We start from the raw sequence: 16,486 nt of genomic DNA on the forward strand, positions 1-16,486 counted from the left end.
TGCTTGCCCACAGAGTATTATTTTCCCCCTTTTCCCATAAACGGGAACACCCCATACACCCTGCACTATGCCTTGCGTCTTTACATTTAGTGTATCCCGCATCTCATTCCACAGCAACACACAAAGAACCTTCTCGTCCTTTTTTTTACGGCTTCGTATTATTCCGTTCTGGGAGGCACCATCTCTCATTTCTGTCCTGTCCTCCATGACGGACAATCGTCTGAGATCGGTTCTATTATTATCTCTGTTTTATAGAGAGACCGCTGAGGCGCTGAGAGGTTCTCGGGCTTTCGCTCGGCCCCCGTGCGGTGGCGTGGGAACTCCATGCCCTTCACCACTCCCTGCTCTCTCCTCCTCCTCCTGGATTAGCTTCCAGCCCTGTCTCTCCCTCCACTTAGCAATGATTTGGCTAGCCTTTTGTTCGTTCCCGTATTTACAAGCCGCACACAGGACTAGGCCCGGAGGACGCAGAGGGACACGGCGCGGGGTCCACCGCCGCTCAGCTCACAAACTGCCTTTGTGTGCGTCTGCGAGCCGTCTCACAGCTTCCACGGAGCAACGCAGAGAATGAATAAAGAAGCCCGGGTCCTGTTTTTCCTAATGAGGAAACCAAACGTGCCAACAAATCCCTGTTGCCGTCCTGTGAGCTGAATGCCATAAAAGAAGCCTGGGAACCCAGAACACTAACACCGCAAGGCCGGCCCCGTCGCCACAGCCTGGCCGCCCTCCAGTTTCCCATCTCAGTGAAAGGCCCATCAGCCCGCCAGGCCCGAAGCCCTCCTGCCTTGGCTCCTCCTCCTTCCGTCCCTAGGTCACCCACCCTATGGCGGAGACCACCTCCTGGAAACCTCTGGACTCTGCCCAGCTTCACGCTCCATGGCTACCAGCCTTACTCGGGCCTTCTCTCACAGGAGCCTTCCAGTAACTTCCTCCCTAGTCTTCACGTTTCCACCCCAGCCCCTTCTCTCCCGCAGGCCACCTTGCTGATGCGTCTCTGTCATTCCCCTGTTGTTACCATCTAAGGCTTCCCTTTGCCGTCCTTGGGCCAATAAAGTCCTGGCACAGCCCAGTGGTTCGGATCATGGGCTCTGGAGCCTGAATCCCAGCTCTGCCACTCATTAGCTGTGTGACCTTGAACGACCTACTTAACCTCTTTCTGCCTTAGATGAGGCAAAATGAGATGAGATAAATGAGAATGAGATAAATCAGATAATGATAATTATAGACCCTACTATATCGCTGTTGTGAGGATTAAATTTAATGAATATTATAACGATAAGCCCCCTGTGATCCGGACCCTGCTGAGGTCTCTGATCTCTCTGGTTCTTATCTCCCCATAAATCAGCTGAAATACTTTTCATTCGGAGACCTTCAAATTCCATCCCTCTCTCCTTCTTCCCTGCAACCCCTCTGGGCTGAAGCAGGACCCGGGGTTCTCCAATGCTGGGCACACAGTATGTTGAGTGAGTGAATGAAATGAATGAATGAGGTAGGCATTGTGTTTGGGTTCTGAAGGGTGAGTAGGACTTTTCCAGGTAAAGAAGTGTTTGAGGTGCGACTAAAAGAACTTGCCCCACCCCCATGCTTGGAGGACAGAAGGGAGGTCAGACTGGAGAGAAAAGCTGCATTTGGTCCAGACCATGAAGGGAGGGTTTTCATGACAGTGTGAGACTGAGGCCAGGAGCCACAGGAGCCAGGGGTGTGGCTAAGCTTCAGCAGAGCTGCGGAAAGGCCTGAACCAGGACAGTAGCAGCGGAAATACAATGAAGAAGGAGGTTTGAGAGATTGAGGGAAAGACTTAATATCATCTCCTCAAGACGGCTCCTGAATGCCTCCTAGAAACCATATTAGGGGATCATGGGACTAAAGAGCTGAAGTAGCATTTCCCCCTGTCTTCAAGTAGCTCAAACCCTAGGAGAGGCGGACAGACCTAAAAATAAAAATATGGATGCAGCGAAGGCCGAATTAAGTCTCCCTGCAGCAGGCCTCACGCAGATATCGCTACACGTGTAAAATCTGCAAAGTGAAGCAGCGTGCATTTCCGAGCGCGTCTCTCCTCTACCCCAAGACTTTTTTTAAGTTTTCAAATTTTTATTTGGTTTAAACACACAGCAGTAGATTGCCACAGCCCGCCAACTTTTAGAGGCAATGCAGAGGTTTAGATGGGCCTGCTGCACCACAGCCCGCGATGTCGGACAAGCTGCTGAATTATCTTAGCCCAAGCCCATGTCACCCATCATAGGAAGATGAGTGGGGTTGGCAGGGGCGGCGGGAGAGAGAACAAAATGGGGCTGGAGGTGTGGGTAGAGGTGAGATCCTACAGGGTCTTGTGAGAGATCATAAAGGTTTTGGACTTAATTATTTACTTTTAAGATATTTATTATTTGGGAGAGAGCACACCAGCAGGGCCTCAGGGAGGGGAAGAAGGGGAGGGACAAGCAGACTCCCCGAAAAGCAACCCACACACTGGATCCCGGGACCCTGAGATCATGACCTGAGCCGAAGTCAGATGCTTAACTTACTGAGCCACCCAGGCGCCCCAGTTTATTTATTTATTTTAAGTAATCTCTACACCCAAGGTGTAGGCTTGAACTCACAATCTGGAGATCAAGAGTCACCAGCTCCGCAACTGAGCCAGCCAAGTTTCGGACTTTATTATTAGTTTAATGGGGAACTACTGCGGTTGTTTTTTGGTCCCAATTTATTACCACTTTTCAGTTGAGATGTAATCTACCTACATTTAAATGCAAAGATCCTGTTGAGTTTGATGAGGTTTTTAAAAAGGTTTTATTTTAAGTAATCTCTATACTCAAGGTGTAGGCTTGAACTCACAATCTGGAGATCAAGAGTCACCAGCTCCACAACTGAGCCTGCCTAGTTTTGGACTTTATTATTAGTTATTATTATTTATATATATTTAGTTTATTATTTTATTATTAGTTTAATGGGAAACTACCGAGGTTGTTTTTTGGTCCCAATTTATTGCCACTTTTCAATTGAGATGTAATCTGCCTGCAATTAAATGCAAAGATCCTAACTGCTGAGTTTGATGAGGTTTTTAAAAATATTTTATTTTTGGGGCGCCTGGGTGGCTCAGTGGGTTAAGCTGCTGCCTTCGGCTCGGGTCATGATCTCAGGGTCCTGGGATCGAGTCCTGCATCGGGCTCTCTGCTCAGCGGGGAGCCTGCTTCCTTCTCTCTCTCTGCCTGCCTCTCCATCTACTTGTGATTTCTCTCTGTCAAATAAATAAATAAAATCTTTAAAAAAAATAATAAAAAAATTTTATTTTTAAGTAATCTCTATACCCAGCTTGGGGCTTGAACTCACGACTCTGCTATCAAGGGTTGCATCCCCTGCCAACTGAGCCAGCCAGGCACCAGGACAATTGCATGCACCTGTGAAACCCACCCCTAAGAAGAAGATAACGAAACATTTCTGTCACCCCCAGAAAGGTTCCGCCTGCCCCTTTCCAGTTAATTGTCCGCCCCCGGGGTACTGAGGGGTCTAAGCATCCTGTGCCGGCTTTTGGAAGGATCCCTCTGGCTGTGGCTCAGAACACCACCTGAGACCAGGAATAAGAGAGTAAAGCACCCGCCCAGCAGGTGAAGTCTGGAACCCACAGAGGTCGCCTAGCAACCAGAAAGCGCGGTCCGAGGACGGTCAGCTCCGCCCCGGCAGAGGGGGAGGCCCCGCCCCGCCCCGCGCCGCGTCGGGGGGAGGGCAAAGGCTTCTTATTGGTCTGTTCTCCGGAAGCGACGGGATTCGGAATCTCGCCCTGAGTCGGCTGCGTGTGGGAGCGTGGTGCGTGGCCGCGGCGCGAGGCTCGTGGCTGGGCAGCGCGGAGTCGTGCGGCGGGTGCTCGCACCCCTCCCACCCGAGTAAGGGCTTTTCCCGCTGAGCCTCAGTTTCCTCACTTTGCAGAAGCTGAGCGGCGCACCGGGTGCCCTACCGCGCAGCCCTATTGCCGGCCTTGGTGGTGGTAGTCGGGGGTGTCTCGGCGTTTGGGACGGGGCGGAGGGGGTTCGGCCCCAGACGGTGCGCGACTGACCCTCCGGCTCCCAGGGCCCCAGCGCGGGCCGGCATGTTCGTCCTGGTGGAGATGGTGGACACGGTGCGGATCCCCCCGTGGCAGTTTGAAAGGAAGCTCAACGACTCCATTGCGGAGGAGCTGAACAAAAAGTTGGCCAACAAGGTACTGGGCCGACGGGGTCGCTGACCGGCCCTGGCACCGGAGGGCCCGGCACTGCCCACCTGCCCGCTGCAGCCTGGCCTTGGTCGTGCCAAACCTTGGCCTTGGGCAAGTAGCTTAACGTCGCAGAACTGGGTTTCTTCACCTGTAGGTGGGATGGGGGTAATCCCCCTGCATATGGGATGTTAGAGGGAATCAAAAAAGAAACTGGGGTTGAAAAAGGCCATTCTGACTGGGAAATGCTAGATTCCACACTGCCAGATTACTTTGCAATCTTGGGCAGGTCACTTACCCCCGCTGGGCCTCAGTTTCCCTTTGTAAAATGGAAATAATAATGGTTGCCTAATCGTGCACTGTTTTTGTAAAGATGGACAGAGTGGTTTAGAGTTGCGGGTCAGGAGGTTGGTTTATTCATTCCTGCAGAGAAGTGTTTGTGCACATTTTATGTGCCAGGCCCTGCATGCCTTAGTGACCGCTGGTCTGGGGCCTTCTCACTGCCTTTTCTTTTTTTTTTTTTTTTTTTTAAAGATTTTATTTATTTATTTGACAGAGAGAAATCACAAGTAGGCAGAGAGGCAGGCAGAGAGAGAGAGAGGGAAGCAGGCTCCCTGCTGAGCAGAGAGCCCGATGCGGGACTCGATCTCAGGACCCTGAGATCATGACCTGAGCCGAAGGCAGCGGCTTAACCCACTGAGCCACCCAGGCGCCCCTCACTGCCTTTTCTGAAGTAATCCTCCCGCAGTTACTCTGTGTCGTATCACTCTTTCCTTCTTGGATGGTTATGGTTTTTCTTTCCAGCTCCATGATGGCAGGGACCTTTGTCTTCTTTCCCACATGGTACCTTCTTATTTGGCCAGAGCCTGGCACACAGCATATATTCCATAATTGTTGACTGAATGAATGAATCAGACAAGGTTCTGCCCTGTAGTATGGTGGGGAGAGCAGATATGAATGAGAGGGACCCATAGTTGAGTATGTGATGACAAGTTGAGGTCAGTGCTGTGAAGGACAGGCCTTCACAAGTCTCTGACAAGGAGATCTCTGCCTACAATGAGGGAGAGAGCAGCCTTGTTAGGGGTGTGGCATTTGTGCTTGAGCTGAGAGATGATACTGAAGAGGGGATTCATTTTTGAGGGTGGGGTAGGGCTGTGCAGAGAGAAGAGTTGGGCAGGCAAAGGAAACAGCATGTGCAAAGGCCCTGTGGCAGGAGGGAATACTTGACCCATCCTAACATGGAGGAGGCTGGTGTGGCCTGGGCACAGGAAGAGAGGGCAGGGCAGACTGGAAAGGTGGCGGGAACCAAGCTGCATGGGCCTGCAGGATATCATGGTGGTACTGGTCTTCTTCATCCGTAGACCCACAGGAGGTGATAGGCTTAGAAGGAGCCAGCCAAGAGGAAGATTGGTTGGCTTTAGATGGTCCTTTCCTTAGAGTAAGGTCATAGAAGGGAAGTGTATGGATCTGGGGAACTGTTGGTGGAGAGAACTCATGAAGTCCTTAGTGGATGGCTTCTGGCTGCTTTGTGAGTTAGAAGGCCAGGGGGTCTGTGGCGGGATGAAGTGCGAGCATCGTGGTGAGAGAAGCTGTGAAAAGTCCAAGAATGAAGTGAAGTCCCTTTGGGGCTTTCAGTGACCTGTTGAGATGAGTCTTTTTTTTTTTTTAAGATTTTATTTATTTATTTGAGAGAGAGATAGTGATCACAAGTAGGCAGAGAGAGAGGAGGAAGCAGGCTCCCCTCTGAGCAGAGAGCCCAGTGTGGGGCTCGATCCCAGGATGCCAGGATCATGACCTGAGCTGAAGGCAGAGGCTTTAACCCACTGAGTCACCCAGGCACCCCCCCTTTTTAAAAAAGATTTTTTAATTTATTTGACACACAGAGAAAGAGATCACAAGCAGGCAGAGAGAGAGGGGGGAAGCAGGCTCCCCTCTGAGCAGAGAGCTCGATGCAGGGCTTGATCCCAGGACTCCGAGACCACGATCTGAGGCGAAGACAGAGGCTTAACCCACTGACCCACCCAGGCGCCCTGAGATGAGTTTTCTGTATTTGAGTCATTTGAGAGGAGGCTGCACAGAAGAGGTCCGTGGTCCAGCCAACGGCACAGGTCTTGTGCTGCCGAAGCCAGCCAGTTGTCATCGTGGTGATGTCTGGCCCAGACCCCGAGTTCTCTGAGCTTCTTGCTAATCGTTGAACAGTCTGCAGGATCTGTAATTGGGAGGTGATGACACTGGTGGCAGATAAGATGATACCAAGCGGGTCAGTGGTTTGGAGCACTGTGGGGGTGGGGATGGGGGCATGGGATGCTGTCTGCCTAGTCTCGGGCCCTTGGCCATGTGTCACTCTGCCAGCTGCAGTCCCTGTGGCCACGGCTGTGTCTCCTACTTTGTGTGCAGAGTGGGGATTAGCCAGGACTCTGGCACGGAGCCGTGAGTTCCAGCGTGGATCTGGGGACTTTAGGACGTGGAGGTTTAAACCAGGGTTCCCTAGTTATCAGTGATCCTGACTAATAATAACAGTGACCCATAGTTGACAGTGATTACTTCTAACATGTGAGCCAGACACAGGCAGGGGCTTCACATCCATGCTCTCTCTTTATTTAACAAACTTGCAGCGTGGGAGATCCATTTTTGCAGATGGGGGAAACTGAGGCTCAGAGAAGTGACCTTGGTGGTCACACGCAGTGCGTGTTGGAACTGGCACTGTAACCAGGATCTGCCTTGTGACAAACACCCCGCTCTTTCCAGAGCTCCACACCTTTGGGAGGCCCCGACCCATGGTTACCTCCGACGGTGCCCCAGCTCATTTCTGGCTATAAAACGGGGTAATCAGATCGGCCGTGGGTGGTGAGGGTCTCAGGAGAGCATGCTGGGGAGCTGGACCTCCGTGTCACAGTGTGTGTGTCCACGGGTGCACACAGGTCGTGTACAACGTGGGGCTCTGCATCTGTCTGTTCGACATTACCAAGCTGGAGGACGCCTACGTGTTCCCAGGGGATGGCGCATCGCACACCAAAGGTGGGTGCCTATTCCTTTTTTTTTTTTTTTTTTAAGATTTTTTATTTATTCATTTGAGAGAGAGAGAGAGAGAGAGAGCCCATAAGCAAAAGTGGGGTGGGGGAGCAGCAGAGGCAGAGGGAGAAGCAGACTCCTGGCTGAGCAGGGAGCCCAATGCTGGACTTGATCCCAGGACCCTGGGACCATGAGCTGAGCCGAAGGCAGATGCTCAACCCACTGAGCCACCCGGGCGGCCTGCCCTTTCCTCTTTGGCATTGGGTTTCTTGGGGTTTGGTTTTTGGTTGTGGGAATCCTGGCCTAGGGATTGGGAGACCTGAGGCCTAGTCGTGACTCTGCCAGGAACTGACCAGGTGATAGTGGGCAGAGTCTTCCCATCTGGGCCTTGGTTTCCTCATCTGTAAGAAACGGTGGATGAGGAGATTTTGGTGTTTTTTTGACAGACAGAGATCACAAGCAGGCAGAGAGAGAGGAGGAAGCAGGCTCCTGGCTGAGGAGGGAGCCCAATGTGGGGCTCGATCCCAGGACCCTGGGATCATGACCTGAGCCAAAGGCAGAGGCTTTAACCCACTGAGCCACCCAGGCGCCCCGAGGAGATTGTTTTTTATTTATTTATTTTTTTTAAGGATTTCATTCATTCGTTTATTTGAGAGAGAGCGAATGCGAGAGAGTGTGCACGTGCCCGTGGTGGGAGGGGCAGTGGGAGAGGGAAAGGCTGACTCCTTACCGAATGTGGAGCCCAATGCCCCACTCGACCTCACGACCCTGAGATACAGACCTGAGCTAAGAGTCTGTCACTGCACGATTGAGCCAGATGCCCGACATCTGGCGGCCTCTGTCGCTCTGCGATTGTGGCTCCGTGTCTGGGCTCCCTTTGGTCTCATTTATTACTGAGCTCGGCTCTGCCTGGCCTTCAGGCTGCTCGGTCTGGTTGGGGGGTGGCCGGACAGGTGGGGGCACTTGGAGTGGCCATTGCTGCGTTAAAAGTGAAGAGCAGGGGCACCTGGCCGGCTCAGTTGGTAGAGCGGGTGACTCTTGTTCTGGGAGCTGTGAGTTCAAGACCCCTGTTTGGTGTAGTGATTACTTAAAAATAAAATATTTAAAAAAGAATTAAAAATGGAGAGCAGAGGTGAGTGCATTTGTCGCTTGGGGAGGAGGCTCGCTGAGGGTGGGGGACTTTGTGGGGCACTAGGACATAATGGTTAAGTGTAGCCTCTGAATTCATATCCCAACTTGGCCACTTACTGCTCTGTGTCCTTTGCAGAATATGTAATCTTTCTGTGCTGCTGTTTCCTTGCCTATAAAATGTAGTTAACAATAGAGTTTGTATTACAAGACTGTTGTAAGAATACTAAATTAGTATGTGCAAAGGTCCTAGGGTCAGTCCTTGTGTCCTTGGCACACAGTGAGGGCTTGGGAGCTCCTTGATCTGAACTGTTTGTCCTGATTCTGTCGATCCTCTAAATGGGTTCTTCTGGGCTAGCCTGTCCTGTCCCGGGCTGGATGGGGGCAGATGGCCTCATGTGTCCGGTGGTTGGCAGACTAGCTGGTGGGGAGAGGCTTCCCGGGGAGGGCTTGTCTCTGCAGCACGTGGTCCCATCTTCCTATACCAGTGCCGTTGGTCCAGCCTACAAGCAACTTCTCAAGCCTTTGCTTATTGTCCATTGGCCAGAGCAGGTCACATGGTTGAGGCTGGGCCAAGGGAGGGGAAGATAGACTCCGCCTCCCGATGGGAGGAACTGCCATCCAGTAGCAAAGCGGGGTGCACCCTGGGAAGGGCAGGGCCGGGTTGGTTACCAGTCCTGGACCGTGTAGAGGGACAGTCCCCTTGGCTAGGGGTCTCAGGGAGAGAGTGGGGCGTTCTCTCTCCTCCCCGCACCCAGCCAGATCAGAAGCAGGGGGTGGGGGGGCTCTGAGGTGGTTGCTGCCCAGAGGGTAGGTCTGCAGCTCGGCATCACTCAGAGCTGCTGATTCACGGTCTCCAGAGGCAGCCCGCGGACGGCGCTTTAGCAAGGAGCCCGGCACTTCTCACAGAGGCCAAGTGTCCGGAGCCCAGCCCTAGCCGTCCTGGCCAGCCTCTGGGCACAGAGATATCGAGCATTCCGGAACATGCCATGTGGCTGCCTGGTGTCTGTGTCCAGGAATCCAGAGATGTGATTAGTTCACGGATATGTCACGGTGCTCTGTGGACAGTCCCAGGAAACAGGCTGAATTTGTACACAGTAGGAGCACTTCGCGGAAAAATAAAACGGATGATGTGAAAACAGGACCACGGGGCCTCTGTTTACAGAGAAAGGTGCCCTGGAGCTGAGCCCAGCCTCTGCCCTTAGATGGTTGTCCAGGGGATGAGTGATAAGAGGCACCAGAACTTCAAGGAAACCTGGGAGAAAAAAGTTATAAATTCTATAAATTGAGGAAATTCTGTTCTTTCATTTGGTTGTTTCTGCCACTTGGTGTAAGATTTTCACTGTGGGTTTTCATAGCCCCCCACTCCACACCCCCAGTGTGCCCTGGGCCCCCTCGTTCCTCGGAAATGAGATGTGAGGATTAGGGCCCTGAATCAGGCCTGTCACATGGACCTGGATTTGGATTTGAATTCTGGCTCTGCCCCACCCCTGTTGCCGGATGCGGGCCTTAGGCAGGTAACTCTGCCTGTCTTGGCCTCGGGTTCATCATCTGTAAAATGGGGTCAGCACTTGGAGCCGTGAAGCCCGTGTGGTCACGGAGCGCCGTGCAGGTTGACGTTCTGCCCTGGGGATCCATGGCCACGCTTCCAGGCTGATCCTCCATGCCGGGCCCCGTCCTTGCTGCCCCCCTACCCCGCTGCCTCACCCAGGGCTGTGGCCGGGGCGCGCGGAAGGAGGCCCCAGCACCACGCCTCCCCCTCGGCGTTGAGGACTCTTGGTTTGCTTGTTGCCTTGTACCCCTTCTCCCCGGGCTGGATCGCTTCTCCTCTCTCAGAAGGTGCTCGCAGGATGTCAGCATCCGTGACTGTGGCACTGTGCTCAGGTGTGCAGCCCCAGCTCTTGTACTTAGGGTACTTGCACGTGGCACCAGTGCCGTGTTCCCCTTGCCCCACAAGCTGGCCGGCCCCGGCCCCCCGGGGGAGACCCCCCTCTGCCCTGCCCCGCCTGCTCAGAGCTTCAGAGCGGACTGTCTTCGTGCCCGGACTTTGCTTTGTTGTGTTTTCTCTTTGTAAGTTGTGGTAAAATACAAGATTCACCGTGTTAACCATTTCTTGTGCCAGTTCAGTGGCACCGGGTACAGTCATGGCCGTGTGGCCACCCCCAGCCTTGTCACCTTCCCAGCCCGAAGCTCTGCCCCTCTCCCGCAGTCGCCGCTCCAGGCCCTGGAAACCACCACTTCCCGTCTCTGTGAATCTGACCACGCAGGGTACTGCCTACAGGTGCTGTCAGCTCGTGTCTGCCCTTTGCAGAAACTCAGTGCATCCCGAGGCAGCCGCGCTTCTCCCGGCACTTGGCCCGAGCCCGCACCTGAGAGCAGGTCCTCCCCCACGGTCCTGTGGACCCGCCCTGGCTGCCTCTCCCGGCTCCCGTCTGCCTGCTGCGCACCGCACGGCTCCCAGTACGGCCTCAGCCGGCCGGCTCTCCCTCTGGTCTGTGGCCTCCTATTTTATTTTTAAATATTTTATTTATTTATTTGACAGGTCACAAGCAGGCAGAGAGGCAGGCGGGGTGGGGGGAAGCAGGCTCCCGGCCAAGCAGAGAGCCTGATGCGGAGCTCGATCATGACCTGAGCTGAGGGTAGAGGCCCAACCCACTGAGTCACCCAGGCGCCCCTCCTGTTTGTTTTTAATGGACATCTAATTTACATGCCATAAAATTCACCCTTTTAGAGCTTACCACTCAGTAGCTCTTCAGGATATTCACAGAGCTGGGCAACCGTTCCCACGATCTAATTCCAGAACATTTTCCCTGCCTCAAAAAAGCAACCGCATACCTGTCAGCAGTGGCTCCTCGCTCCCCCCTCCCCCAGCTCCTGGCAGACACTGATCTGCTTTCTGTCTCAGGATTCGCTTCTTCTGGACGTTTCGTGTAAATGGCATCACGCGGTATGTGGTTCTCGGCAGCGGGCTCATTCCGTGTGATGTGATGTCCGCGAGCTTCATCCCCGTCGTGGCGGGTGTCTGTGCTCCCTTCCGGAGGCTGAGTGGTGTCCCGTTATGTGGGGACACTGTTCGTTTCTGCGTTCGTCCGTCGATGGACGCCTGGGTTGGCCACCCTGTGTGGTGGTTCCGGGCCAGAGCTCCCTGGGTGCGGGCCCACGTGCTGCTCTGTCCCCATAAGCCCAGTGCCCACACCGGCCCTGGCACAGACTCGGTAGAGGCTCTGTGGGCATTTGGTAAGCTGAACTGAACGTCGGGTCCCATGGGGGACGGGGCTTTCCCACCCTGTGGATAAGCGACCCTTGGCTGCCCCCAGCTGCTCTCTGCAGGGTCAGCATGAGGCTCTCGTCGCCGGGAGGGCGGGGACAGCAGCTGTCCCCTCTTCTTCCCTCGTACTTCCTGCCCGGCGGGGCCCCAGAGAGGCTGCCTGGCAGGGCCTGGGGGCCCTGTTGGCCCTACTGGCCTGAGGGCAGGATGGGCAGAGCGGGTGGCCGAGGATGCTGTGGCGGGAGCCTGCATGGGGATGGAAGCTGACCAAGGACAGTAGAGTCCCCTTGTGCCCTGTCTGGTGGTCCGGAAAGACTCGGCGTCTTCCCCGGGGACAGCAGGGCGGAAGAGCTGTGTGGCTGGGAGCTGGTGACGCAGCCCTCAGAGCTGCTTCCCCGTCTTCACAGTGGGGATGTGTGACAACCGACACGGGTGGGCCACGGTGGGCCCCGTGTGACCGGCAGGACGTGGCCTCACGGTTCTCCTCAGGCCAGTGCTGGTCACCCCTTTGGGGGTGTCAGGGCAGGAGTGACGAGGCAGTGGCTTCTGCCATGTCCTGGGGGTCCGTCTGTGATGTGGGCACGCACCTGAGCTGACCTCTTCCTGGGGTTCTGTTGGGTGGGGACCACCAAAGGCAGCGCATGAGAACCCCCAGAGGCATTTTTGTTGGCCCTGTGCCTCTGCCTCCCTGTGGCCCCCTCCATTTCAGGGCATTTTAAACTTCCTGTTCCAGGTCAGAGCTGTGCCTGGGGCAAACTTTCACGTCAGAGGGAGACGGCAAACTTGATCCTGAACCCGGCTCACTTTGCCCGTTACTTCTCTCCTTTTTAGAATTTAAGGGAGTCTAGGGGGAGGGTCAAGTTGACTCAGGAGTCATCTGCGGCCCAGAATCTGGGATAAGGAGTGACTTGTCAGGTGGGCTTGGGGGCCAGCTCTCCGTTCAGGGCCAGTGCTGTTGGCCAGTTGTGGGGGCCACACTGTGGCCTCGAGGGGACGGCGTGTGGGTCCCTCCAGCTCCGCTGGTGGATCTGGACTCCCGGGCTGTTGGGTAGCAGACCAGCTAGCCGCAGGGCCTCCGGGGCTGGCGAGTCCGGTCGACATGGGAAGCCGGGGCCGCCCCGAGCGGCCGTCCCTCACCTGCCAGCTCGTCCCTGATACTTTTCCTTGACTTCCAGTCCACTTTCGCTACGTGGTGTTCCATCCCTTCCTGGATGAGATTCTGATCGGCAAGATCAAAGGCTGCAGCCCGGAGGGAGTGCACGGTAACGGCGGCCCCAACTCCTCAGACGAAGCTGGGAGCTCGTTGGGGCGAGTGGCCAGACCAGCAGGCCTGCCTTCAGCTTCTGTGCTGGGCCGCAGGTCAGGGGAGGGGTCGGACGCAGAAGCTTCTACACTGTCAGGGAAGCCGGGGAGGGAGGGCGATACAGAGCCCCCTCGTGCTCAGTGCTCAGGGAAGGCCTCGGCCAGCCCTGGGCTTCACCGTGAGGCTGTAACTCAGGACCTCAGGGCGAGCACTCAGGGGTCCCCGGCACCCTCTGGCCCCTGTTTTGTGTGGTGTCCGCTGCAGGTTTTGGGGGCTGAGAGGCACAGGCAGAGGCGCGAGGCTCCGAGCGGGGTGGGGGGCTCAGATTTCCATGGCGACAACCGCCCTGGTCCCATGCTGTCACTTCTTCACCTGTCCCAGTCTCTCTAGGGTTCTTCGATGACATCCTTATCCCCCCCGAGTCGCTGCAGCAGCCGGCCAAGTTGTATCCTTCCAAGGTTGAAGTGGGTCACAGGGGAGCTCAGGTCTTTCCAAAGGACAGTCCCCGCTCCTTGGGGTGACCCTGGGGCCTGTGATCTGACACTGCTGACCTGTGTGTCCACCCTCACCCCTGGGCCTGCATGTGTGTGGTGCTGACCTGCCCCTGCCCCCGTGGCAGCTCCCGTGGCGTCCCGCACCGGTGCCCGTCCGAGCGCAGGCTCTGTAGGGGGTGTGCTGTTTGCTTGGCTTAGGTTGTCGTCTCAGGGATCATCTCGGAGATCCCCGCCCTGGGGAGGTTTGTCCTGACTCACTCCCTCTCCCCCTCCCTGCCGTGTGGACAACATGGTTGAAGGCCTTGACTGCCTGGTCCTGGGCTGGGTTGTTCCCCTCTGCTGGCTTCCCCCATTGCCCTGCCCCAGCCCTGGCCCAGCAGCACCGGGGTTGCGTGTTTCTGGGGCGTCCTCGCTGAGGCTGCTCCCTGGACGGGACCCCATCTGGTCAGAACTGTGTCCCCTGCGGCCCAGTAGGGGCCCTGGCTCCCAGGGGTTGGGGCGCGACCCTGCACGTGACGGCCACTAGAGGGCGCGCTGGCGCCGCGGTGTGGGCTGAGGGAGGACGTGGGCTCTGCTGGGAGGTCCAGGGCCTGTCAGGGGACCCAGTCCTGACCGGCTGGGCCTCCCGCTGGCTGTGGGCCCTCAGGCGGGTGACCCTCTGTCTGCCGTGCTGTCCTCCCTACCACTGGGAAGCTCCTTGTGCTGCGTGTTCAGGGCGCAGCGGGGTGGGACGTGCAGCGGACACAGCCCTGCTCCGGCTGGCTCCCCAGGCCCCCCAGTTTCCCAGGCCCCCCCGGCAGGTCCCGCGGGAAGCACCTTCTGGGTGCGCTGCTTCCTGTCCCGGGAAGCACCTTCTGGGTCCGCTGCTTCCTGCCCCCTTCACTGCAGCCCCACGAGGGCAGGCCTTGCCACAGTCTCTGCGGACAGGGGGACCCGAGGCACAGCTGCTCCAAGCGTGGCAGCCGCCCCGAGAGGACACATGGGCCGAGTCAGACCCAGCAGGGAGCGCACCCCGGGCGGCAAGAGGCCTCGAGAGATGGGGCTCGCTCTGCTGCTCAGCCTCCTTCCTGCTCTGGGGCTGAGGATTGTGCCCACCTGGCTGTGGGTCTGGGTGGGGGAGCCTGTGCCCCCCAGACTTCCTGCTCCCCCCTCTGCGGCCTGGATCTTGCCCAGCCGGGCCTGGGCCCGCCTCTCCTGGACACCCCAGCCAAGGCGATCTCCCTGATCGGGTTTCCCCGGGGGCAGGAATCCCCCACCCGTGGGCCCCCTTCCACCTGGTTGTTGCCTTGACCCCGCGCCCCGCCAGCGACGAGGCCGAGCAGGTGTGGGTGTGGGAGTACGAGACCGAGGAGGGAGCGCACGACTTGTACATGGACACCGGCGAGGAGATCCGCTTCCGGGTGGTGGACGAGAGCTTCGTGGACACGTCCCCCACGGGGCCCAGCTCGGCCGAGGCCACGTCGTCCAGCGAGGAGCTGCCAAGGAAGGAGGCTCCGTACACGCTCATGGTGAGACGCTCACCTCGCGGCCAAGACTGAGGGCAGCGGGGAGGGGGCGCTGGAGAAGCCAGGCCGGGAGCGGCTTCTGGGGGTGTTGACTTGCTCTTGGCCTGGGGCCTTTCCCCTAGGTCAGGGCGCAGGTCCCTGGGGTGTTCTTAGTCACCTCGCCCTAGGGATTGTGTCCGAGGCCAGGCACGGCCCAACACTGGGAGCCACAGGCTCTTGATGGCCAGAGGACGGAGCCCACACGGGTGACAAGGCTGCTGGGAGTGCGTCAGGCACGATGGTGGGGCTGCGGGGAGGGAGGGGTGACCCTCTTCCGGGCGCATGCACAGGGTAGCAGGGGAGCTGCGACTAGATCTGACTGGGGTTCCCCGGGTCGTCTACCTTCACGACGCGATAGCGATGCAGGATGAAGTGAGACACATTTCAGGGCCCTGCTAGTAGGGTTTCCTTGGATGTGTGCTGCGGGTGGTTTGCTTTGTCAAAATCTGGGTGGCCAAGGGCACCCCCTCCCCCATATGTGTCTGGAGGCTGGGGCACAGGGTCACTGGGCCTTCCTGGCCGGACTGAGAGCATGTCCAGGCCTGGCCAGCCCGTGCCCCTGTCTGGGCAGGGCCTGGGGGCGAGGAAGGGAACCAGATCTAGCTGAGGTCTTGAGGTCAGAGGCCTTGCCCTTAGAAAACCAGCGCTTTCCTTAGAGGCCTCAGGAGAGGTTGGGGCGGGAGAGGGGAGATGGGCTGTGTTCCCGGGTGCCAGCCAGGCATACTGGGGTGGCCCCTGATGTCCCCCCATCCTCTTGGCTGGTGTGTGCTGGCTCCACTGGTCCCTTCATCTTCCGAGGAGGCTTAAGCCCTGAAGGCAGATGGAACGTGCCTGTTTTCTCTCCCGCAGGGATCCATCAGTGAGCCGGGCCTGGGCCTTCTCTCCTGGTGGACGAGCAGCTAGCGGGGAGGACAGCAGCTGCTCCCACAGATGCCGAGCAGCGGAGTGTGCGCCCCGCCAGCCTGGCCTCGTCCCTGCTGGAGCTGCCCCCAAACTCCCACCGTCTCTCTGGACCTCTGCCTCTTGGCAACAGCACAGACTTTTAATATACAGACGGTATTGTCAGGGAAGAGCCACCCTTGTCTCCGTGATTGAAGGTCACCGAGCTGCCACAGCTGGGCCACATATCCTGCCTCTCCCGGTTCACTTCTGTAGGGGACTCCCCTCCTGCCCCCACACCACCCTGGCAGGGCTTGGGGGTTGACAGAGTGTCGGCCTCAGGCTGGGCTCTGGGCTAAGCTTGGTGGCTCTCTAAAGTGACTGAGCGAGAGGCTGGCCTGGGGTAGCTGCTAGTTATTGTCATGTCTTGACCTTTTAGGGACAACCGCCTTTCCCCCCACCAGCGGGCGAAGCTGGGGGCCTACACTCAGCCAAGCCAGCCCCGTCAGGAAAGTGGAGGCCGTGAGCTTAGGTGGCCTGAGGTCTGGGCTGGTGACCAGCTGTGTTATCCCTCCCTGTAGTAGGAGAGCGGTCACTTGTGACCTCTGCCACACCAGGAACCGTGTGTGGGCCTGCTGGCGACGCCAAACCCCGGGCGAGGGCAAACCCTGCCTT

At 57.0% G+C, this 16,486-nt stretch overlaps 1 protein-coding gene across 1 annotated transcript; it reads left to right on the plus strand.

Annotated features, from left to right (window-relative positions):
• The first annotated feature begins 3,763 nt into the window (after nucleotides 1–3,763).
• POLR3H (RNA polymerase III subunit H) lies at nucleotides 3,764–16,008 on the plus strand. Its single transcript, XM_044227516.1, has 6 exons — nucleotides 3,764–4,192; nucleotides 7,105–7,201; nucleotides 12,767–12,853; nucleotides 13,276–13,339; nucleotides 14,695–14,896; nucleotides 15,782–16,008. Exons 1-6 carry the CDS (start codon nucleotides 4,082–4,084, stop codon nucleotides 15,833–15,835), a joined length of 615 nt encoding a protein of 204 aa, XP_044083451.1. The 5' UTR covers nucleotides 3,764–4,081; the 3' UTR covers nucleotides 15,836–16,008.
• Nucleotides 16,009–16,486: the final 478 nt, after the last annotated feature.

This window comes from Neovison vison, chromosome 12, assembly GCF_020171115.1.
Source record: "Neovison vison isolate M4711 chromosome 12, ASM_NN_V1, whole genome shotgun sequence".
NCBI classification, from domain to species: Eukaryota; Metazoa; Chordata; class Mammalia; order Carnivora; family Mustelidae; genus Neogale; species Neogale vison.

What these genes read in the sequence shown, in the direction of transcription:
- POLR3H (XM_044227516.1), top strand. Translation starts at nt 4,082, where the DNA reads ATGTTCGTCCTGGTGGAGATGGTGGACACGGTGCGGATCCCCCCGTGG. An exon ending in CAGCCCGGAGGGAGTGCACG is followed by an intron (nt 12,854 to 13,275) that starts GTAACGGCGGCC and finishes CACCTGTCCCAG; the next exon opens with TCTCTCTAGGGTTCTTCGAT. An exon ending in CTGCAGCAGCCGGCCAAGTT is followed by an intron (nt 13,340 to 14,694) that starts GTATCCTTCCAA and finishes GCGCCCCGCCAG; the next exon opens with CGACGAGGCCGAGCAGGTGT.